We start from the raw sequence: 25,161 nt of genomic DNA, 5'->3' as shown, positions 1-25,161 counted from the left end.
CCAATCTCCTTATATAAACACTTATTTAAAAAATATGCCCCATGAGTTCTCGTTGTGGCTCAGCGGTTAACGAATCCGACTAGGAACCATGAGGTTGTGGGTTTGATCCCTGGCCTCGCTCAGTGGGTTAAGGATCCGGCGTTGCCGTGAGCTGTGGTGTAGGTTGCAGACGTGGCTCGGATCCTGCGTTGCTGTGGCTCTGGCGTAGGCCGGCGGCTACAGCTCTGATTTGACCTGTAGCCTGGGACCCTCCATATGCCGTGGGAGCGGCCCAAGAAATGGCAAAAAGACAAAAAAAATAAAAATAAAAATAAATAAAAAAATAAAAAATATGCCCCAGAAGAAAAATTTTAGGGTCCACGTGCAGAACAGGTTGGAAATAGAAAAGCCACTATGAATGTTCATCCTTCTAAGGCTTCTCTCTATCATCTCTGCTTGCTCCAGTTATCTTCCACGTGGCTGGCAGTTCTCCTGTCTATGACATAGTCCTAGTCAAGACACAGTCCCCCATAAAACTCTCATGGTCCTGCTGCTCACAAGATTTAGTTCAAATTTTTCTGCCTAGAACTTGGGGTTCTCCATACCCGGTTCCAATTTGAAGTTTCCAACTAGTTCGTCTAATACACCTTAATTCAAACCATGTGCTTCAGCCAGGTTGGACCACTCTCACTGGCCATGAACAGCCCACGTGTTCTACCCTCCGGGCCCGCCCCCTGATAGAACCCCATGTGGAAAGCCCACCCGACCTCCCTCTGTCTAACAGAATCTTGGTTATTCTTCGGGAGGAACTGTTGGCCCCAGGTCCTCCACACACTTTCCATATCTTTTATTTCTCCCTCCTCTGAATTCCTGCAACCCTTACTGCCTTTTGGTGCTATTAACTCATCCAAAAATTGCTTTGCAGTATCTGCTCACTGTACTTGCATCTCTGGTTCATTTCCTTAAGCAGCCTGGAAGATCTCTGTGTCCCCTGAAACAGCAACTCAGCACCCTGAGTTTAACCATGTGCTTTAACAGTGTCAGGAACCTCTTAGCTCTCGTAGTAGCTGCTCCTTCATATCCTAAAGTGAGAATCAGTCGCTGAACTCAAGCTCACAAACTATAAGACCAGTCAGATCCTGCCACTGCCAGACTTCTCTCCAAGTGTAGGTACTGGCCTGCCCCTTGCCCACTTCCCTAGTCAGTCCTGACTCCACCAGTGGAACTGGAAATTGGCTCCAGCCTCAGCTGTGGGGTATTGCCTTAGTTTCAAGCCTGAACTCTGCTTTTCATTGCTCCTAAAATGTCCGCATCCCAGCATTTTTTGGCTACACCCTAGGAAGACAGGTCTGTCTTCCTAGGGTGTAGATCTTTTACTCAGTATCCAGCCTTTTTTTTTTTGCTTTTTTGGGCCACACGTGTGGCATATGGAGGTTCCCAGGCTAGGGGTCAAATCAGAGACACATGCCCTGGTCCACACCACAGCTCACTGCAACACCAGATCCTTAACCCACAGGATTGAACCTGTGTCCTCATGGATACTAGTTAGATTCATTTCCACTGAGCCACAATGGGAATTCCTCCAATATCTAGTCTTTAGCCAAGCTCATGTGCAAAAAGAAATGGATCACCCAGAATTGTGAGATCCCAGCCACACCTGAATCATTCTCATTGGCTCGCTGTGCGGAATGGGCCCATGGAACTATGATGTAGACAATTGGCCACACCTCCTCCCCGCCTGCCTGGGAATAAGCCCTACAGCCAAGTCAACCCTTCCAAGTGACTCCAACCAGATTCTTCAGCTTTGCCTCCTGCCCCGTGGATCCCAGAAGGCCTCCCAGTCAAGCCCTTCAGAGCTGTGACAATAGCAAGTGCAGGCATATTGCTTCAAGTTTCTCCTACAATTTGGAGAAGGGGGTCAAGAAATACATAATAATCCAATAATCTGTAAATTCTCCTCGCCAGACTGTAAACCTTTGAGGGCAGAGCCATTATCTTATTCGATCTTTTTTTTTTTTTTTTTTTTTTCTGGCAGCACCCATGGTATACGGAACTTCCTGGGCCAGTGATCAAATCTGTGCCACAGCAGTGACAACACTGGATCCCTAATCCACTGAGCCACACGGGAACTCCATTATTCATCCTTTTTTGGGGGGTGGGGGAGAAATTGTGAGCATCTGACCATTAGTAGAGATGCAAAGATAACTGTTGTATGAATAGATGAATGAACACAAACCATGCATGGCTCCTCATCATTATCCAAATTCCAGGCTGCTCCCCTCATTTCTTTCTTTTTGAGACCTGAGTTCTAATCTGAGAAGGAAAAATCCCCTTTTCTGAAACAACTGACTTTCTCCTGGGTCAACCTCTCTAAATGTTTGCGCCTGGGGCTGATGGCAAAGGTTTTCCACTGCAGACGGGAGGGAGACCGGAGAGAGGCAGGAGGGAGACAGCCTTCAGACTGAGTGTTTGGAAAACACTTCTTGTTATCCTCAGCTGAAGTGCACAACAAGCACACAGGGATCCATCATCAAGACTTGAAGCTTCCTTCATGTGAGGGTCTATGTTTTTTGGGGGAATTGCAAGATTGTTAGGAGAAGATTCCACTTGAACCCGCAGGTACTTACTGGATGTTAGAGAGGAAGCAGTGAAGTGAGTTTTCAGACAGGAGACAAGTATCTCCCCAAAGACAGCTCTTAAACTGAGGACAAAGGACATGGACAAGAACCTTCCGAAGCCTGACATGAAGAGCCCCAGCCTTTTCCCTGTGCCTTCAGCCAGTGATATCTGAGACCGTGAAGGGGACTCACTCACCAGCACAGTAGCCCACGAGGTTGAGGAACTGCTCCTCCTTACAGCTGGTCCTACAGGTCCCGCCAGCCAGAGGGACATGCGGGTGACAGGAGAGGCAGTCAGAGTCCAACGGGCCGTGGCACTGCCTGCAGGTGGGGTGGCATTCTAGAAGGAAAAACAAGAACCAGCATTGGCATTAGCAGCGCAGCACGTACACACATGAAATATTTCATGTGCTCCACAAACTACCTTAGGAGCAGACCTCAAACACTCATCATCTTTTGAAGAGTCCTGAGCAAGCCTGGCACACCCTTAGGCCTGACCTAAAGACGGCGTTTCTGGGGTCAGTGAAAACACACTCCAGGAGCAGAACATGGAGTCTAGGGCCATAAAAATTAGAGGATTTGGCTGCTCAGCATGGCCATCCCCACCTATGTAGGTAAGGAAGTTTAGATCAAAGTCACACGGCAGAGAGCAAGAGGTAGGCCTCTCTCCCTCTGTAAAACACGGTGATTCAAAGAGGGATGCAGGGAGAAGAGGAAGACATTTTGGGTCTCAGAAAACCCTGGCAGGCAAAGGGACACCATCCACAGCAGGAGGAACTAACCCTCTCACCTGAGTCTGACGCCAGCCGGGCTCTCCCTCAGGCCACAACTTGGATGCCTGTTTTAGCAACGATGCTTAATTAAAATACAAAGGACCGAAAAAGGCCTCTTTCTGGAGGTTATCATGAACCAGGTTTGGAGGTCAATTCCTTGGACAAAACTGGCAAAGCTATGTTTTCCCCAGAAAAACCCACCAAATCACTAAGAGGCAGACACTGCAAAAGAGCAGTGAGTAGCAGGCGGTGTAGGCAATAAGACAAGGATGGCAAAGAATAAAAGAAGCTTGCAGCTGCAGCTACATTTGTGCTGCCAAGGTGGCAGCGGGAGTCAGCATGCGGACGGAGATTGCAGAATTTCTCTGCCAAGGACCAGGAGGCCTAAGCCTGACTGATTCCAAGAGGAGGGGAGGGGAGGGCCCAGAGCTGGCTAGAGCTGGCTGGAACCGATGACCAAGAAGTCCCTTTTGGCCCAGAGCTGGTAGAAAGCAAAGGCACAGATTTCCACTAAAGTCAACTGCCTCTCACATCTTCTGGCAAGAGGCCAAGAGAAGATAAGGAGTTTATACCAAAAAAAAAAAAAAAAGCAAGCAAGCAAGAAAATGAACTGCTTATTAGAAAGCTAGCATTAACCATCAGCCCTTCCACATTCCTGAGGCTCTTAACTTTGCAGATGCCTGCCCAAAAGATACCAACACTCTCAGGATGATTTTCACCTCCCAGCGCTTCCTCTCTGCCAGAATATTTCCAGTGACCTTGGTGCCCTGCTGCTCGTGGTACCATCCATCTGCTGGCTTCAAGCGGACAGAAGCACAGGCAGTGAAGAGTTCGAGCTCCTCAGACTTTTCTGCCCGAAACAAATTTCCACACACAAAAACCAACCGGGCCAGGGCGACAGCACATAAGGACAGACCCCAGTTTTCAAGGACAACCCCTGGTGACAAAGAAACCAGGAACGCTCCCCACTGAGCTTGATAGAATGTTTAAAGTAAAGCTACCCATTAGGTGCCTACAGAGATTAAAAAGCTACTTGGGAGAAGAAAATTCCAAAGGAAATACCATATTGATCTTCAATCGTCTAAATTTGTGTTCACATTACATTTCGTCTTTGGAGTTTGAGGCCAGATGACTCTAACAACTCTTAATTTATTTCAAAAATATTTTATACATTGACTACATGTTTTCTGACTCCAGAAATACATTCCAAATCATTTCATAATGATGGCCTTTTTCCTATAAGCTGGACACAATAGTCTATTTTTGGAAATAAAACCATAATCATGATAGAATGTGTTTTATCTTTTCTTTTTTTCTGTAGCTACAAGAAAACACAGTGCTACAATAAGGTGCTTAAATTTTAGTACTTTGTCAATTCCAATAAAACCCTTCACTAATCTGAACTGGTAATTTCCAGAATCTCTGTCCCTGAAGGTGCTCTTAAAAACATATTGGACTGACATGTCAAGGAAGAAAATAAATACTTCTCCCTCCTTTTGCTCTATTAGGAGCAGCCAAGGGGAAGCGGGGCTGAGAACTGTGGAGCTGACACTAAAGGCCTGATCCTACACAAATGCACTAGAGCTTGCAGTAGCCCATCTCCGTGATGATGGCCATTAAATCCATCGCTCGCTATATGCAGAGGGTAAAGCTGATTTTAATTTTTCATTTCACCCACACTTCCTGTTGGGTGAACAGAATTCACTTGTTCCCCTCACTCTGTCCCTTTACTCTTCCAAGTTCAAGACAAGGATTTACAGCCCAATTCTGGTCCCCTGGTAGGATGAGTTTTCTAATTACAGAGCCTGGTTGCATTAGGAAGACGAGATGTGGGCCCAGGGAATACGCCCCAGCACGTTACATACTCACCTGTACAACTGCCTTCCTGGCTGAAGTATCCATCTGGGCACTGGGAGAGGCACTGCCCATCCAACAGCACATGGGAGGGCAAGCAGGCAGTGCAGTTCTGCGGGCTCTTCCCTGCACACCCCAAACAGGATGGGTGGCAAGCTGGAAGAAAGAGAAAGCAGTGGAGACAATCAGGAAGGTCGCCTTTCCACAAGGACCGCAGCTCCATCTCTCCCGTTAACATTCCTGCATCAGGGCACGTTCTGCACTTTTGCTTCGTTTTCCGAAGGACAGAGCACCCATCTCACACAACACCTTTGCAAGGACTTATTCTACGAAGCAAGCCTTGGTAGAACCCAGGTTAAGAAAGCATTAGTGCCACAAAATAGAAATAACTGCCTGCAGAGTCATCCGTTCCTTTCCTGCCACCTGCCCATTCTCAGAAAATGTCAGATTAAGAACAGGAAGCTGCAAAACAGGCCTCCTCCCCTGAGGATAGCTCCTCCACCACCCCTGTCAAAGGTCTGCTCACATCAAAGCGGAAGGTGATGGAAGCCTTACTTATTGATTCCACGGAGGTTTATATGATGCCTACTCTCTGATGGAGGCTGGACAGCACAGTCCAACGTTTTGAGCTGCTCAAATTGCTGCATCAACAGATACACCAGCAAGTAACTGGAATATGGTAAATGGGAGATGGAGTATAACAGAATAAGAGCATCCACCACAACGCTCTGTGACCTTGACTAAGTGGTGTAATTTCTCAAGGCTCCTGCTTCTGCATGTCCGTAAGAGGATATAAACTATAGGTGCTGCATGGCCTGCCGTGGACACTAATGTTGTTGTCTACCCTGCCTCACTTGTTTCTTCCCACAGAAAACCACAATCAAGGCTCCTTTGGCTCCTCCCACCCTCGTGCCTCCCTGGGTGGCCCCTGCGGGATGCGCGATGCCCTTCCTCTTGGGAACTGTGAGTAACAAACTTCCCTACAGCAATCGTCTCCTGATCTGCTGTCCTCGCTCCACCTCACTAAACCTACAATTTGAAACAGCCAGTCATTCACTTCCAATCACTCATGGATTCCTTTGTTATTGAGCCTCAAGTTGGGCTACATGCTGGACAAACAGCTGTGAATCAGACAGTGATCTGGTTCTTCCCCATGTGGATGTGCCCGTGCATTTCAGGCCAGCTTCTGTCCAATGGACAAGACTCAGCAACTCCAGGGAACCACTCTCAGTCTCCTCTTGGCCCCCCTCTATCAAATATCAAAGACTTAAAGGCTGGCAGCTTGGAAGAATGAGAAGGGATGTAACACCACTGGAGTCTCCATTTCTACCAACCCCCAATGAAAATGTAAATTCCCATCTTTGGTTTATGTGGGGCTGATATAAGCTAGGCTATCCTGGTCCAGTCGTACTGGTGGTTGAAGTAGGAAACTCCCAGTATCTGGCTGGTATACGACTGCTGCCCTGAGCCTTCTGGTGCTCCCTTGCAGCCTTGGTTCCACCCGACCCCCCTGCCTTGACCATAACCCAGGGTTAACACTGGTACCAGGAGCCTGTGGGACCCTGCACCTGAGCTAAGGCCAGTACCCACTGGGATTGGGCAGTACACCCTGCCTTACTGGTTGATAAACATTTTGATTATCATCCCTCGATAACGCTACAGAGCTTTATATCTACTCAACTGTATTTATTATTCTAGGAAAACAGAGCCAGAGCTCCAGTTTTTTAAATGATTTCCTTTTTTTTTCTTTTTCTTTTTTTTAAGATTGTGCTCTCATAGCACAAGTCACAGGAATTTTTTTCCCCAAGTTTTTTGGAATCACTGAGAGAATATTTCCACTTTAAAAAACAAAACTGAAGGAGTTTCCGTTGTGGCTCAGTGGTTAACAAATCCGACTAGGAACCATGAGGTTTCAGGTTCAATCCCTGGCCTTGCTCAGTGGGTTAACGATCTGGTGTTGCCGTGAGCTGTGGTGTAGGTCGCAGACTCGGCTCGGATTTCGAGTTGCCGTGGCTCTGGCGTAGGCCAGCGGCTACAGCTCCAATTAGACCCCTAGCCTGGGAATCTCCACATGCCACGGGAGTGGCCCCAAGAAATGGAAAAAAAAAAAGAAGAGGTAAGAAAACATTATTATAAAAGAAGGATACGCATTAGCTCATTTAAGACATGTTTAACACAAAATGAAACAGCATGTAATAGAAAGGTGGCAATATTTCAAAAAGCAACTGAATTATATTGTCAACACAAAGCCTTCTAGGATGATCTGGGACAACAACATACATCTATATGCTTAAATATATTTATGACAATATCAATATGTTTATACAAGACTTTACAAGATTGCTAAAATCCCCAGTTCTTCCTGTTTTACCTCCCTAATAACTAGAAAATCAAAGCGTATCACTGTGGAATTGAAAACTGGGAGACGGAGAATTAATGCATTATGAGCACACAACCTATTTCATCCCATTTGATCACAAAATCAATGTGATAACCTGGCTCGATGTGAATAAAGGTTGTTACTGAATTATATAAAACAAGAAAGCAATGAAGACAAATGAGTTAGAAGGTTGACGGGCCAGGAGACAAGTCCCTTTGCCACTCACTAGATTTTAGAAGAAGTCTCGCTAAACATCCTCACGGCAGGCTTTAGAGCTGCCCTTATTGGAACTGTCTAAGAACCAAAGAGATAATGGGCTAGTTAGTTGCCATGTGGCACAGAAGCGTAAGGACAGGTCACTAAGGGTACCTTGACCATCCTCTCCAAGTATTTTTTTCTCTGTGGTTATTTCTGTAACTACAGGTTTCTGCATCTTTAAAATAAGCTCATGAAACTTCAGTTTAGTGCTGGTTTTACAAATGTCGACACCATTTCAGTGCCTTTTATGAGGGTCTATCATTCTATGGAAGCTGATTTCATAGCAGAAGTTCTGGTTGGAAGTCTAAGATCCTTCAAGGAAGACTAACTCCATTACAGGGCATAGATGGAAAAGATCCGAAAAAAAGTTCTGAAGAATTTCTCCACGTAATACTACATTTTTAGAGAGCAGCTTTCCAGGGGATGGCTGAATATATTTCTGAAAAAGCATAACTGAGCCGCTTAAGCACTAAAAATGTCGGCACTTGAAGTGTCCTCGGATGGCTGTAAATTCCAGTCAACCTGACTCCGGTAAAAATTTCACCTAAAACAATGAAAACATAGCAATTATTTGTTCATTCCAGTTTTTATTCAAATTTCAGACAATGGACTCTATTATTTGTTTTTGTTTTTTTTTAATAATATAAAAAGTGGGCCAGCATCCCTATTTTCCTATCATGTAAATTTTCTTAACTTTTCATATCAAAGCAGATTTGGGGGTAGATGTCTCTTGAATGACGATATAAACAGCAACATCCTCTAGGATGGGCAGTAGGAATATACTGTGATGAGGGATGAACACCCCAAGAGTGAAGTTCAATAAAATCACCCTCCTTTCCTCACCCTTCGTTCTCTTTTCCTTTCGTTTTCTTTTCTCTTTTTCTCTTCTTTTTCTTTCTCTATCTCTCTCTTTCTTTCTCTTTTTATCTCTCCTTTCTTTCTTTCCCTTTTTTTTTTTTTTTTTTTTTTTGGCCAGTGTCCATAGCATGTGGAAGTTCCCAGGCCAGGGACTGAACCCACACCACTGCAGTGACCCAAGCCACTGCAGCGACAACGCTGGATCCTTAATCCACTGTGTCACAAAAGAACTCTTTTTTTTTTTTTTTTTTAAATAAACATGATTGAACCCCCCACCAGACTGGGAACCCTTTAAGAGTGAAAATCACATCTTCCCCATCTCTGTGATTTCCCGAAGTACTGTCAGAGCCCCTGTCCCAGGCATGTCACAAGTTCTCATAATCGAGTTCCTACTTACTGAGCGGGACCGGTGGGGTGGGTGGGGAGGCAGGCAGGGGATAGCACCTGTCGCCTTTCTCTGGGATCATTTCTTTTCTGCCCTTCTCTGTTGACGTCATGAATACAGTGGCTTTCCAAATTTGTACCCTCTGCCCTTTGGCTTCTCCCTCTTGGGCAAACGTCTCCGTAGCCTTAGTGAGGACCTCCAGACTGGCGAGTCCCAGATTTATGTGTACGGCTCTGACTTTTACCCTGAACTCCAACCACACAAATCTAACTGCCTAGGGGCTATCTCGATTTGGAGTTTCAAGGGTATCTCATTCCCCAAACACTACCATGATCCACTTCCAAGCTCAACCCCTATTTACTTAATATAAATTATGACATCACCTTCTTTCCATTCAAACTGTACTCATTATTCACCCCAAGCCCACATCCTACCCCCTGCCTGGCCTTTCTTTTGTGTTCGAGTCCCTCGTGCTGAAAACCCTAGACTTCTCCTTTTCCATCACCGAAACACGTCCAAGATGCGTTGCTTTTTATTTCTTAAATCTGTCAAATCTATCACAACTTAACCATCCCCATGACCCTCAGCATCGGCCATGATGTGGATTAATGCTGCAGCTTCCTCACCAGCCCTACTCCATGTCTCCCCTTTTAGCTGCCCCCCCCACCAGATTGATAGCTGTAAAATGCAAAAAGACCAAATTATCCTCCTACTTAACATCCTGTTGTGGTTTTCCAAAACCGACAGTGTCAACTCCACACTCCTCAGCACAGCACATACCGCCCTTCATAAGTGGACTCACCCCCGAGTCTCCAGTTTCCCTCCCTATGACACCCGTGTGGCCTTGACACTGCAGGAATACCAAGTGCGTGGGGCTGCTCCAAATGCAGCTGCTGCTTCCCTGGCCTGGAACGCCCCTTCCCACCTTCTTCCCTGGTCAACTCCCATTAATGATGTGGTTTTCCCCCTGCAAGTCTTTCCTCAGACCCTCTCCGCTAGACAACCTACCTCCTTTGTCTGTGTTCTTTCTGTATCTTGTGCCTACTGCCATTACAACATGTATCATGTTCTTTTAATTACTTGTTTGATGTCAGTCTCCCCCACTTGATCTCGCTTTCCTTAAGGCATGTTCTATATTATTTTCATCTTTCTATCCCTAAAGTGTAGCACACCCATGCTATAAAAACAAGATGGGGAAAGTGAGGAAGAGTGAACATTTCCAGAAGGCATGCATTTGTACAGCTTATGTCAGCACTCTAGGGACTACATTCAAGAGAGCTGCTTCATAGAGATGCCACGGATTTGATTCAATTAATGCAAGGGAATCCCAATTTCATAACTGATAGCATTCTTGTAAACAGAGCATACCAACTCCTGCCCATTTATTTCTTAAATTAAAATTCTGTGCCTTGGGGCCTTTGGTGAATCTTTGGAGCAACTAAATAGATCAAAATACCACAAGACACGTTATTTCTTCCCATTCACCAAAAGCAAGTTAACTAACTAAAATAATCAGTGAATTTTTTTATTTAAAAAAGAATGCGAGGGAGTTCCCATTGTGGCTCAGCAGAAATGAATCTGACTGGTGTCCATGAGGACACAGGTTCGATCCCTGGCCTCGCTCAGTGGGTTAAGGATCCGGCATGGCCGTGAGCTGTAGTGTAGGTCACAGACTCCGCTCGGATCTGGCATTGCTATGGTTGTGGCATATGCCAGAGGCTACAGCTCTGATTCAACCCCTAGCCTGGGAGCCTCCACATGCCATAGGTGTGGCCCTAAAACAAGACCAAAAAAAAAAAAAAGAATGTGACAGGAGTTCCCAATGTGGCACAGCAAAATCCAACCAGCATCCATGAGGATGGGGGTTCATTCAATCCCTGGGCTTGTTCAGTGGGTTGGGGATCTGGTGTTGATGTGGCTGTGGCGTAGGTCACCAGATGCAGCTCCAATTTGACCTCAGCCTGGGAACTTCCATATGCCCCAAGTGTGGCCCTAAAGAGCAAAAAATAAATTAATTAATTAATTTAAAAAAAAAGAATGTGACATTCTGGTCCAAGATGGCAGCATAGGAGGCTCCTGAATTCACTTCCTCCCAAGGTCACACCAAACCTACAGCTACACACAGAATGATTCCTTATGAAGGAAATCCAGAAACTAGCAGGGCAACTCCTACACATTAGGTGAGTGAGGAAAAACACCCATGTTAAAACAGGTAGGAAGGTCGAGACACACTCTTTCCGTAAACCCTACCCCTGGAAGAGCAAAAGCGGAGAACTCACAACACCTAGCTTCTCCCTGAGGAGTGAAGGATTTGGACCTAACATCTAGCACCCCAACTTTGAGACTTCCACCTGAGAAATGGGCCTCCAAAACTCTAGCTCTGAAAGCCAATGGGACTTGCATCCAGAAGACCTGTGAGACTAGAGCAGATAAACAAAGGCCTTCCAGGCTCACTAGAAATTGGGGTGGCCTCTTCCTAGGGCGTCATGCAGAGACTTTGGTCAGAAACACCCAGACTTTTCCCAAAAGAGATATATTTGCATGTATAAAAGGCTGCAGCCTGAGGACCAGGCTTCTCCTTTAAAACACACATAAAAGGCCAGTGCCTTACAATCCCCTTCTGAGCTCTGGGAGGCAGGGGGACACCAGAGTCACACGCTCCCTCTGTCCTGCTCCAGTCACTCTGACTCCCTGAAAAGGGCCTGTGTGCACATCTGGGGCCCTTTGGCTGCTGCCCAAAGGACACACCCACTGGTGGCCTGACGCTGGTAATCAGCAGGGTTGGATCCAGGGGTTCGGTGGGACAGTAACGAACAGAAGAAGAGTCCTTAACCTGCCACCCCCTCGGGGCTCAGTGCAGAGGGAGGGCACAGGAATGCCCAGCTGCCAGTCTTCCTCTGAAAGAGGTCCACTTGCACAATTTAGAAGCTGCTGCCAGAGGGTCTGGCTCCAACCAGCCTGATTCCAGGTGCTAACTGAGACCCTCCCCTTTGGGACAGGGCTTGGCACACCCTCAACTACTGGGAGCCACTGAGAACAAAGAAAGTGGCTTGGATAATCACAAAAATGTGAGAGACAACCAAGAACTAGAACCGGGCTGAATAAGATTCAGACACAGACTGAGACGAGGGGAGACAGCGGAGGAAGTCAAATGTACACACTTCCAGGTATAAGACAGGTGAGTTCTGGGGAGGTAACACACAGCATGGTGAATAGACTTAACCATACTGTCTGGTAGATATCTAAGTTGCTAAGAGAGTAAATCTTCAATGTTCTCATCTCAAGGAAAATATGTGAGGGGTTGGATGTCAACTAAACTTCTTGTGGTGATCATTTTGCAGTATAAACGTATATCAAATCCCCATGTTATACACTTTAATGTTATATGTCACTTCTATCGCAATAAAACTGGAAAAAAAATAATGGATGCCAAACTTGTATCGCTTTTGTGTGACTGTGCCCCATGCAATAAGATCTGCCTAAGGACGGAACACCATCTCCAAGACTGAAAAAAGAAGGCTTGGAAAAATTTAGTGGCAAAAATTTCCCTGATGTTTCCCTGAAGTGATCATTCCAAGTATAATGAAAAGGCAGGGATGCAGGGATGGGGGCCACTGGCATGTTTATTATCTCTGCATTCTTTTTTGAAACACAATGTTTCCAGGGATGTAACTCTAGAAACATCACTAGGTAGGTAAAATCCATTGTTGGACTACAGAATTTACATTTTAAATAAAACTTATAATTACCTCAAAATCGTATTATCTTGAACCCTCTTGCTGAGCTGTGTAGGAAATTTTTTAAAAATTCATTAATTTGCCATAGAGTCACGGGAATCATGGCTAATCTCATCATCCTAACCATGTTCATGCCCCACCCTGCTCTACAACTGCCAAACTGTTGACAAGGTGACTCAGCTGGATCATTAATGGCGATGGCCTGGCCTGAAATGAAGTTGCAAAGCTCTAGGGTGACATGAAGAACAAGGATCTAGGTTGGAAAGAAGAAACTGTTTCCTAAGCAAGGATGTCCCCTGTTAGAGTCCATGATCTCCCATTGCTAAATTATTCTTTAGGTGGTTCCTTCTAAGCCTTATTTTTATTTTTAATTTTAGGCTGCGCCTGTGGCATGCGAAGTTCCTGGGCCAGGAATAGAACCCAAGCCACGGCAGTGTCCCAAGCCACAGCAGTGACAATGCCAGATCCTTAAGCACTAGGCCACCAGGGAATTCCTCTGCACCTTTAAAGTGGGAATAAATATAAATTCACAGGATTTCCAATCAAATTCTTCATTGTAAGGAATTGTATCAACTAAAACGTGATGTATGTATGTGTGTGTGTGTAAAGAACTGTAAAATCTATGCCAAAATATTAGAAGATATTCTCTCAAGATAGAAGGATTATATAGGTAGGATTACAGATAAGATAAAGGACACCTAAAAGTTAAATTTACATTTCAGATAAACAGTGAAAAATATTTTACAATATCTCAGGTAATATTTGGGACATAGTAAACATTTTTGGGGTGCTAAGTGTTTTTATTTCCTAATCCTATACTCACATCTTCCTAAGTTACTAAGAGGTTTTTCCTTAGATGAAGAATAGATCATGATTAAAAGAAAAAAAGAGTAGACCATTGAACTAGTTAGACAGATATTCAGCAAATAAAAGTGATCACATTTTTCTCCTCTGACATTTTGATATGATAAATTATCTAATAGGTATCTTAATACAAATTTATCTATCTATCCATATTTTTTGCTTTTTAAGGCTGCACCTGTGGGCATATGGAAGTTCCCAGGCTAGGAGTCAAATCAGAGCTGCAGCTTCCAGCCTATGTCACATCCACAGCAACACTGGATATGAGCCACTTCTTCAACCTACCCCGCAGCTCACAGCAAAGCCGGAGCCTTAACCCACTGATAGAGGCCAGGGAGTGAACCCACAACCTCATGGCTACTAGTCAGGTTTGTTAACCGCTAAGCTACAATGGGAACTCCTATCTATATATTCTTAACATAACTTTATACAAATACTAAAACTCTTGATATGGTGCTGAATTCAATTTGATGTTTTTAAAGAGGCCTTATCTAAAATCTACAGGTTTTCTCTTTCTAATGCTCTAATTTTGGCATTAGTGTTATTAGGCTGGGCCAATAAAAAAAAAGTGTATTCTAAAATATTTTACCTTCTATGCTCTGGCATTTTATAATATTATATGATTTATTTATTTGGGTTTTAGATGGTCTAATAACTCACACATTAAACTGTCTAAGCCTAGCAGTCTTTTAGAGGAAGTTCTTTAACCTTTTCCATGTTATGTATGACTTTTCATTTATTCAGGCTTTCTATCTCTTCTTGGGCAGATTTTGACAATCAATCTTTTCGTTTAGAGTAATTTGATAGAGGCGTTCAAAAATTTTACCATAGAATTTCATATTAGATTCTTTAAAAAATTCTGTATTTTGATTTGCTAAATCTAGGTGACCTAGTAATAGATGTTTTTGTTTTCTTCATCTTAATTTTGTAAAAGTTTCTATAATATGCAAAATACATGCAATAAGAAACAAAATTAGGAATTTAAAAAAAAACTGCTATTGTACACCAGTGATATCATAAGGTGATATACTTATCGTTCTTTCACCAGAGGCTTTGCTTACTCAGAGGACCAGGAGCAGGTAATAAATGTGGATGCTCAGACTCCACCCCAGACCTACTGAATCTGAATTCACACTGTAACAAGATTCCCAGGAGATTCCTATGAGAAGTTCTGCTCTACAGAGACCTAAATTAAGAGCAAAGCCTTCAAAATTGTTGAATCCTTTAAAAGGGGAAGAAAAAAAAAATCCTCAACAAGAATGGAAGGAGAATCTGAGGCTGAGTTGAGCAATCTGACCTGAACTAGGGACATGCATGGGGGACAGGAGGCCTTACAGTGACAACAGCCCAGTGCTTCCTCCCATCCATCACCCTGGGCCGCCATGTTCAGCCACATGGGCTGCTCCATCACTCAGTGACGCCAGGAGGCACCGGTCCCATAAATTACTGTGAGAATGGTGCCCCTAGGGTTGGGTAACATAGCAGCCCCTACCCAGCTCTACCATGGCGACCTTACCTAAACTCACACAAACTCACAGAGGCATGGAAAGTCAGTGCAGAAGATGAATGGAAAAGTGAGAGCTGGTCTCTGATCTTGTTTTGGAGGACTTGGGTTTTTATTCATTTGTTTTATTTGTGCAAGGGTGTTGGCAGATGTTTCGTAGGTTTTTCATTTATTTTAGTAACTACAATCTGTCAATGCTAGTAAACCATCACTTAAACAGGTGAGATGAACTCTGGATAAAATTATAAAAATCCTTCTTTTAGGATTGAATAATGTTCTTTTTTTTTTTTTAAAGGTTCCTCATTTTATTTTATTTTATTAATTTATTTTTTTCCCCACTGTACAGCAAGGGGATCAAGTTTTCCTTATATGTATACATTTCCCCCCCACCCTTTGTTCTGTTGTAATATGAGTATCTAGACATAGTTCTCAATGAATAATCTTCTAATATTCAAGCTACTACTCATTTACTAAACACGCACAATTTTGGTTGACTACTAAAATGCCTCCATATTATCTTTTATGACTAATAACAGATTTTATTTTGCATTAGCAATTTTAGCCACACTTGGGAAACACAGAGGCCATGGGAAAAAAGAAATATAAGGTCAAAGCTCCATCTTTTGAAGTGCTCAAGTTCATTTTTGAGAATGAGCCAAAAACACAGGCCAAACACAGGTAGGTTTCTGTCCTCATCTCACCAAAGTGCTTCTGCTTTGCGGCTGACTTCAGCCCACCCCCTGCTGTGGGTTTCACAGTACAGACCACTAGCCAAGGGTACACAGGGGTATTGTTGCTGCTGTTCTCCTTCATTTATTATTATCTATTTCTCACACTAGAATATAAATTCCACGGGAGCAGGAATTTCATCTGGCTCATTCCTGAGTGCATCCCAAATGTCTCGACAATGCCTGGCACTCAGGGGACACTGAGTAAACATCTGTAGAAGGAATGGAAAAAGGTAGACTGTTCTCCAGCTAACAAGAAACAATATCCTCTTTGGTCACTGTGTGTTAATTTTATATTTTTTGTCTCCCAATCACAGACTTGGGTCTTAGTCAAATATCTTGAGCAAATTTGCTTCATCTTCCACTAGATAATTCCTGGTGTGTCATGTAGCTCAGAGTAGAAACTTTTATAATAACTTCTGACAATATTCAAACTCTAAGTGAATTGCTTCTCCCAATAATGCGTCTGCCTCTTGCTTTCATTAGCTGCAGTAATATTCTAATCACTCTGTGCTGCAGTCTCAGAGAAAGGAAAAGGGAGAGTTCCAGAAAATGTAGGGGTTTTTTTTTTCCTTCTTCTTCTTCTTTATAGAAAAGCACTTGAGATCAAAAGGGCTGTAAAATCAACTCTCAATGGCAAACACACATAGAAACTCCAGCTCTCCAAAATGTTCTTTAAAGAGGCAAGGCTAGTTCTTGTGTGTGTGAGAGAAGGAGGGCCCTATGCAGTCTCACAGGGCTCCCAGGCCCGAGTTCAGAGACAACACTTCCCAGAATCAAAAATGGAACAGATTGTGGGAAGGCGGAAAGGTTGCTGGAGATACAGGATGAGTGACAGGAACACATCCACCAGCACGCTCGATACTCAGGTGTGGCTGGAAACAACCGGTGGTCGAGTTCAGTTTCCCAACAGACTCTTGGGCAACTCAATTACCCTCTTTCTATTACATTCTCAGCACTTATAAATTGAGTACAACAATCTACCTAGCAGAGATTGTGCGGGATTTGGTAATAAATATGAGTAGAATGTGATGCATGTGATGTGTAATAATATTATGTTAAATTAGCATAAAATCACGAGGCTACGAGACCCTCAAGGGGTCAATCTAGCCTTTTCACGTGGGGCCATAATTAAACCATTCCAGAGGGATTAGATTCTAATCCTTTGAAAAAGGTGTCTATATACAGGGATTCCCAGAACGTCTGCCTCTGTTGAGGATAGTTTCTTAAACTTAAAACCTCTCAATCCTGCAGCGTAGCAATGCTGTGCTTTTGCCCCTTCAGCGACTGTAGCATAGTAGCATCCTGGGGGAGAGCACGGATGCTGGAGTCTGGCTGACTCAGGTTCCCATTGGGCTCTACCCCCCTCTGGCTACATGCGGTTGAGCAAATTATAGCCTTAACTTTCTCCAGCCTCACTTTCTTCTCCTCTAAAACAGTTGTCCCACTCACCCCATAAGGTGGGTATCAGGACCAAGGAACAAAACCAATAAGGTACTTCTCACAGTGTCCACATTATGGAATGCACCAAATCAACAGGAACACTATTTTCTGGCTGAAGAGCCCTGGTTACTCCAATTTTTATTAACAATATCACTGTAAAAATGTTAATCATTTTTGTGTCTCTTTTCTGAGCCCTCTCCAAATCCCCTCTTTTTCGTTTTTAATATAGTGGTCAAAATCGTAGGAAGAGGCTAACTCCACTGAGTAGCCTGGGAAGATTTCTTCTTTATTTCTCCTGGGATCAGAATGAAGTCAGTGTGGTGTGTGACCTGGGAAGGCATTGGGACTCTTAGCAACAAAGTCTCCATGGTTCTGAAGTGGTTGTGGAAACAGTCATGAGAATTCAAGCCACAATAGTCTGGTCAATGAATACAACGGTAGACACCAGGCGTAAGGGTGAAAGGGAGCAGGACCCTAGGGTCCTAACCCCACCGTGACCTTGGCCTGCCTCTTCTCTGTAGAAAAATTTTAGCCAAAGAGTAAGTTTAATCAGAGAAATAGAGAAATGTAGGAGTTCCCGTCATGGCTCAGTGGTTAATGAATCCCACTAGGAACCATGAGGTTGCAGGTTCGATCCCTGGCTTTGCTCAGTGGGTCAAGGATTCGGCGTTGCCGTGAGCTGCGGTGTAGGTCGCAGACGCGGCTCAGATCCCACATTGCTGTGGCTGTGGTGTAGGCCGGCAACTACAGCTCCAATTTGACCCCTAGCCTGGGAACCTCCATGTGCCTCGGGAGCAGCCCTAGAAAAGTCAAAAAGACAAAAAAAGAAGGAAAAAAAGAAATGTAGAAGCTAAGGAAAACCATCAAACAAGACCAAATAATAAGTTTAGTCATTAAATATAGCCAAGGGCTTTAAGTTATTCTTCAAGGGCTATACAATATTCTGAACTGTATCCTGCGAGCTGTTTTGTAGACACTGAAACCCTCACCAGGTGGAAGAAGTTAACTATATGACGACCAGACTGTAGCCATGTCATAATATGCAACAATTCCAAGAAATGGCCTCAAAGAATGGGAATAAAACTGACCCTAGAGCTGAAGATTAACTATGCTTAAAACCACCAAGCAAATGCTGGTCAGACCATGGCATGATGGCGGTGCAAGGTGACTGTCAGCGCTGACCATGCTGTTTCTGCATGCAGCCCCTCCCTCCACCTACACACACCTGAAACCCCCCTTTTCAAAGCTCCTTCCCACCGACTGTCAGTGGGGAGTCGCCCTTTGGACACGAGTCCACCCTCTCGCCCAGTTGCCAACTTCCAAAATAAAGCAAACTTTCCTTTCCACCAACTTTGCTTCTCGAGCATTAGCTTTCAAGCAGCAAGCAGCCGGATCCCACTATTGGCAACATGGGGAGTAGAGACCTTCCTCCCAATTTTGGCACCATGGAAACCCCTTGCCACCTGGCGCATCCCAGGGAGCAGGGGTGAGGGAGTTGACATTATGATGTTCTTGAACACCTGAGTATATGGAATGAGATTTATACCAATTGCTCACGAGGGCTCTACGATTCACCTAGCACTTTCACACACTGCACCTCCTTCGATCCTGGCAAAAAGCTTGTGTGCAAGATAATTATCTCTGTTTTAATGCTGTGGATGCAAAGGCTCAGAGAGCTTGAGTGTCTGGTCTAGGGTCTCTGTATTCTAATTCCGCATACTTCCTACTATGCCATATAACTCAGTGTCCAAAATCTTTTAACCTAATCTTGAAATTCAGCATTTCCACATGAGGGTATAATCCAATGTAAAACTGAAGCCTCTTTAATAAGTGGGCTTGTAAAGTACAAAATTCAATCTATAGTGTGCTTATGGTTACCTTGCAAAAATAAAAACTCAAAGCTATGTACAGGAAAAAAGAATCAGGTATATTACAGCAAAATGGTAAAGGCAACTGGGCTTAGGTGGTAGACAGTGGGCAGATTGTTTTTCTGCTTTTCTCTACATTCAAAATTCTCTTTAATGAACATATATTTACAACAAAAAATATGAGTAATGAATTTTTTCCAAGTAGCATAAGAGTCAAATAATTTATCCAACAGCAAAGAAGAGTCTTATTGGAGCAGAGAGGGGGATCCCCTACCTCCCAATAAATTATGTATATATAATTCCCCCTTTATCTCCTCAACCACTTATAGATGATCTAGTATTGAGCAAAATTGTTCAGGATGCCATCAACTCTCCGTAGATGATATGCCAAGGCAATGGCAGGGATCACTTCTAAATTTTGACAGAAGTCCAGATTTTGCCCTGAAGGAACCAATTCATATTCAGAGTGGCAAATCACAATAAACAGTAAGTGGAATTCTCTCATGAACTCTGAGTCTGTCTCAGCTACTCACACTGTCTCTGAAAGACCCCCTACCTGGAATTTCTGTGAGTGCAACTCTGGGGACCGTAGAGCAAGAGGAACCAGCTGTTTAGAGCATCTGCTATTCACAAAGGGAAGGAGAACAACCGAGGGGGCCACTCTCACCAGTGGGTCTTGTGCTCCATCCGCAAGCATCCAGGAGCAATGGGCAAACAAAGATCTTCCGGCTTTGGTCCCACTCACAGGATCTCTCAAGAGGTAAGCCCAGGAGCTCCCTACCATCTCCTCCAATCAGGCTTACTCACCTTCACACAGCCCAGTGCTCTCCAAGTACAACTGGGCTCTACACCGGGGTAGACACTTGCCGGCAGTGATGTTTGTCCCAGACAGCGACTCAACTTGCAGTCCTTCCTCCGGCTTCATACACTGGGTGCAGTGAGAGGGCTCTGGACCCACACAAGTCAGGCAAGAGGGGTGACAGGCTGTCAAGAGGAATAAAATGCAGAAAACAATGCAAGGGTCTTAGATGTCTTGCAACCCAGGGGAGTCCCTAATTAAATCAAAACCACTTAGAAAAGTTCACCAGATATATCCTTTACGAAAACTGTTTTTTCTAGTGTTCTCCACAAAGCACAGGGTGATGCTAACAGTACTTGTGAGAGGCCAAGGGAAGGTGATATTAACTGGTAACGTCTCTCAGGTCCTGGAAGGGCTGCTAGGCTAGATCATGGGGGGGAAAGAGAAAACTGGACAACACTGGCTTGGTTTTCCAGAGATTCACATAGACTGAATGATGATTTAACATGATAGCTCAGTTTCTATTGACGATTTTAAGACGCGCACATATAAAGGCCATTACTATATTTTCTGTAAAAATAGTAGTTGAGTTACTGTCCATTATGTCATCCATCACCCACTATAGAGATGTCCAGGAAACGAATCCCTCTTAGAATTTATGTGAGGAAAGTCTGCTTTTCTAGACAAGGAAGAGACCCCTTTAGAAAAGCAACAAGACTTTACAACCCATCACAGTCTCTGGGTTTTCCTTGGCTACTGGTGAAAATCAGAGCCAGAGTATTCCAAATCCCTCATGCTCACATTCTGATAACAGGAACTCCCCCTGTCCTTTAAGAATCTCTAAAAGATTCTCTTCTTCAGAACATTTATTGCAGCTGCCCTGTCTTCTAGGTGTTTTTCTTGTAACTATTCCCACAACTTTTCCAAGGTGCCCTACATAGAAATAAACATAAATTAACTTCACTTAATTAAAGAGTTTGCTCCCTATGTTCTGGTTTCAAGAGGCTCAAATGATACTGCCCTCCTCAGGAGCCCAAAGCCTTTTCGGCAAACAGCTATTAAAGATTTTCTATTTTACTCAGCCCAGAGGCAGTGCGAGTAACTCTCAGTTTGCTCAGCAGTATCATTAACAAAAAGAAGTTCTTCAGGGAGAAACAAAATGACTACGAAAAACATTAGTAACGCTCAGAGCAGAGAAAAAGGAGGTACTAAGAGGTGGGTTGGTTCTCATGTACGGTAAAGGGAAGGACATTGCGCTCCAGGATGGCCAGAAAAACCATAATCTTTTGGGTATCTTCACAAATATTCAAATGTGATTTTTCAGGTTATCCTTTGGAAATGAAAAAAAAAAAAAAGCATACGATGCATACATAACCATATAGAATACACTAGAGGAAAAGTTGCCCCCCATAATAGCTTAAATATATGCTCCTGTGATGGGAAGGTTTCTCAAGGATGGTGACCCCAGCAATACCTTTGCAGATGCCGTGGTCAGGGTAGAAGCCCTCTCCACAGCTGGGCAGACAGTGGCCTTGGCGCAGAGCCTGGGGGTGGGTGCAGGCTGTACAATGAGAGGCCCTGGGTCCGGAGCAGCTGGCACACGAGTTGTGACAAACTGAGGAAGAGAGGGGGAGGGGAACACAATGAGATCGAGGAGTCTGCTTCTTGTGCTAGGAAGCCCTCTCCTCTGTCACTCAATCCGCCTTCAGCGGTCGCATTGTCAGGGAAAATATGTGTTTGGAGGTGGTTACATCACCAGAACAGCCCATACTGCCCTGTTACCCATCATCCATCCATGCTCTGGCTATTGTTTATTAGCTGCTCTTTAGTGTTCGCATTAAGGGGTTTTATACATATTGCCACTTGAAATCTCCATAGTAACTTTAAGAGGTAGGTACTATTCTCCCCATTTTACAGGTGAGAAAACTGAGGTCTTGGGAAGTTAAAAAATGTACCCAAGATCACAAAGCTAATTGGTAGCAGCTGTGAGATTTAGCCCTAGGTCTGCATGAACCTAAAACTCCCCATGCGAATGGGGAAGAGTCCAATGTTCACGGATCTGAGTGTTGAGAGCACTGGTGTTTGGACCAATGTGTCTGTTAGTTTATGTCCTTAGCCAAATCTGGGTCTCTCCAGGCCTCTAGTCCTTGGCAAATGCACAGGGAGAGCTTGGACTAAATGGTCATTTAAGATACTTACAGCTGGACAGTCTAGGATTCCAAGTAAGAATTACATTAAAGAATCTGACCGCTGCGTACGGCAATGTCAGGATCGTACCTCCACTGCTCTGGTCCCAGGTGGTAACAGTGGGATGTCTCTGACTCCACGAGACAGATGGCACCATGCTATCCTAAGGGACAGGACTGAGACACTGGAAGGAGGCTCCAGAGGACAATGGTCAGGAGCTGGGAGAGGGGAGTGTGGGGGGAGGATGAGACCATGGTGGGCAGGATACCGAGGAAGAGGGATGGACATGGATGAGCAAAGAGGGTGGCGAACAGACAGGAGGTGCTAAGCCCAGGCCGTGGGATGGGTCTGCAGATCCTGCCTTGAGCGGATGCTGCATGTGGAAGTAATACTATGTGTGTTCATTTTGGAGAAGAGGGGCAATCAAGGCCTCCTAGGCGGCAGTAAGTTCCCATCTCAAACAGGAATGTTTCCTAGCTAAGGGGTGTAGATCTGAGAGAAACACCATATAAACAGCACATAAAACCAACTTTTCTATAGATACACACTTGAGCTTCACAGGCTGTCAAACTCAGTTTACTTCTTTATAGTATGTTTGTGGTGCTCTGCAGTTGCCTACATATGTGTTTATAAACGCCATCCAAGGAATGGTTGTGTCCCACCCACGACCTAAGTCAGCGGTGGTTTACATGTATACAAGGGCTATGTGATGATGTGAAAGCTGTTCTTGCATTTCAAGAAGAACAGATGATCCCTAATGATGACTAATATGCCAAAGACCTTTATTGAATCACTCTAACCCTCCAGCAGCCACCCACGCCTATACTGAGGCACACAGGCTCTACAGGAAAAGTCATTCCTTTTTCTCTTTTGGCTTTTTAGGGCTGCACCCATGGCAAAAGGAGGTTCCCAGGCTAGGGGTGAAATTGGAGCTGCAGCTGCCAGCCTACAGCACAGCCACAGCAACACCAGGTCCAAGCTGCATCTGCGACCTACACCACAGCTCACAGCAACGCCAGATCCTTAACCTACAGAGCAAGGCCAGGGATCGAACCTGCATCCTCATGGATGCTAGCCATATTCGTTAACAGCTAAGCCACGACAGGAACTCAGAAAAGCCATTCCTTTTAATATGAGTTCCCCCATCATACACACAAACTTCCAAATGAGCAGCATATAGCATCAAGTATAATGAAATATGTGTTAACTATTTTTCAATAATGACGATGACGATGAGAGTGATGATAATGATCACCCATGTCTTACCTCTGCATCTGCCAGTGGCATCGGCGTAGTACCCACCAGGGCACTCAGAAATGCATTTCCCACCATGCAACACTGTCTTCTCCACACAGGTAAGACATCTGGGACTCCTGGGGCCACAACTCTTACAGGATTGATCACAAGCTAAGGGGGAGGGAAGACCATCAGAGGAAATCAACAGTGAGCAAAGGGAGCAGAGAAAGTCTCTTCTTCTCGATGTCCGCAGTTGGCATCAGCATAGTAATCACAGTCTCTGCTTGCTCACCTGAGTTCTGTTTCCTTGATTCCAACATTTCTGTTTTCACAGTTGAAGGAGAACCAAGTAATTATTCATTAAACTAAACATAACAGATACACTGAGGCCCACCCACCAGTGTATCCAATTTGACATGAGATTTAAAATCAAAATGGCCTTGCCAGATTTAGCAAAATACCAGATGCCCAGTTGAATTTGAATTTCCAGGTAAATAATGAAGAACTTTTTAGTTGAAGTCTGTCCCAAATATTCCATCCTACACTTTCTCTGACAACCCTAGCGGGGGAGAGGATTCAGAAATTCAGAGTTCTATGAAGCAAGGTCATGCTAGAGAAATTATGTTGAAATGACTGAACACCACACAATCTTCCAGGAATCTACTCATTTAGCCCCCCAAACATTTCTTGAGCTCTGTGTCAGGCACTGTGCCAGGTGGTAGAAACACACAAACCCAATCAACTTGGTCTCCGCTTTCAGGGGGCTTATTCGTCTACGAGAGGGAGATAAACCTAAGCAACATTAGGAATACTAAACATATCAGATAGATCTGTACCCGCACAATAAAAATTCCAACAAAACGTGTGTAGGGTGGGGGGTATGAAAGGTCAAAAAAGGACTCATAGGAGAAATGCCCCTTGAGCACTGTCGTGGAAAGGAAGTCAGAACACGCCAGGGTGACGGGAATGTACAATGGGCCAAAGCAGTGAGGCAAATACAAGTCCGGAGCCTGGGAAAATCCTGGGGAAGACCAGTTCCATTTGGCGGGGGAAAGTGGGAAGGGCCAGATTATGGAAACCTGTGCGCCAGACTCTATAGCCTAGATTTTCACCCTGTGAAAGACATCAGGAACCCCTACACAGTAGAAACATGGCCATGTTTGTGGATAAGATCACTTTGGCTTCAGTTTGGAGACAGCTTGGAGGGGTGAGGAAGAGGAGCTGGGGAGATCGTTGGGAGACCACGACCACGCTTATGGAGCAAGATGATGGGGAGTGGAATCAAGGCTGTGAACGAGGTGGTTGATTCGAGAGCTGTGTAAGTGAAAGTGTCTCAGATGGCTTCCAGGGATCTGGCATGGGGACGAGTGAAGACACTCAGGGGGCACAAAAATGACAGTAGGTGGGCGGGATTAAAGCGGGCTCAGTTTGGGATGCACATGGTCCAGTAAACAGCCCGACTTAGAGGTCCGGGACTCAGGGGAGAGACCCGGGGTCATCCATACAGGTGGTTACTGAAATCAGAAAGTAATTAATTTACTCAGTAAAAGCATGAAGGATACGACAGAAGGGGTCAAGGGTCTAGAAAGTATCAAAGTTTACTCAGAAAAGAAAAAAACTAGCAAAAGTAATTAAGAAGAAAGGATCTGAAGGTAGGAGAGAAAACAGAAGTTTAGTGGCTGAGACTCCAAGA

At 44.5% G+C, this 25,161-nt stretch overlaps 1 protein-coding gene across 2 annotated transcripts in view; it reads right to left on the bottom strand.

Annotated features, from left to right (window-relative positions):
• The window catches only part of FRAS1 (Fraser extracellular matrix complex subunit 1), a 274,927-nt gene that overhangs the window by 182,693 nt on the left and 67,073 nt on the right, over window positions 1-25,161 (bottom strand). For both annotated transcript variants that reach the window (XM_047798478.1, XM_047798479.1), the window contains exons 14-18: window positions 23,499-23,639; window positions 21,520-21,660; window positions 20,054-20,230; window positions 5,240-5,380; window positions 2,794-2,937 (exon numbers count right to left, since the gene is read on the bottom strand). In XM_047798478.1, coding sequence (XP_047654434.1) covers window positions 2,794-2,937; window positions 5,240-5,380; window positions 20,054-20,230; window positions 21,520-21,660; window positions 23,499-23,639 — 744 coding nt within the window. The remainder of the gene's footprint in view (window positions 1-2,793; window positions 2,938-5,239; window positions 5,381-20,053; window positions 20,231-21,519; window positions 21,661-23,498; window positions 23,640-25,161) is intronic.

Source organism: Phacochoerus africanus, chromosome 10, assembly GCF_016906955.1.
Source record: "Phacochoerus africanus isolate WHEZ1 chromosome 10, ROS_Pafr_v1, whole genome shotgun sequence".
Classification (NCBI taxonomy): Eukaryota; Metazoa; Chordata; class Mammalia; order Artiodactyla; family Suidae; genus Phacochoerus; species Phacochoerus africanus.
Note: the sequence above shows the minus strand (reverse complement) of the source record. Positions and strands in the feature narration are given on the sequence as shown.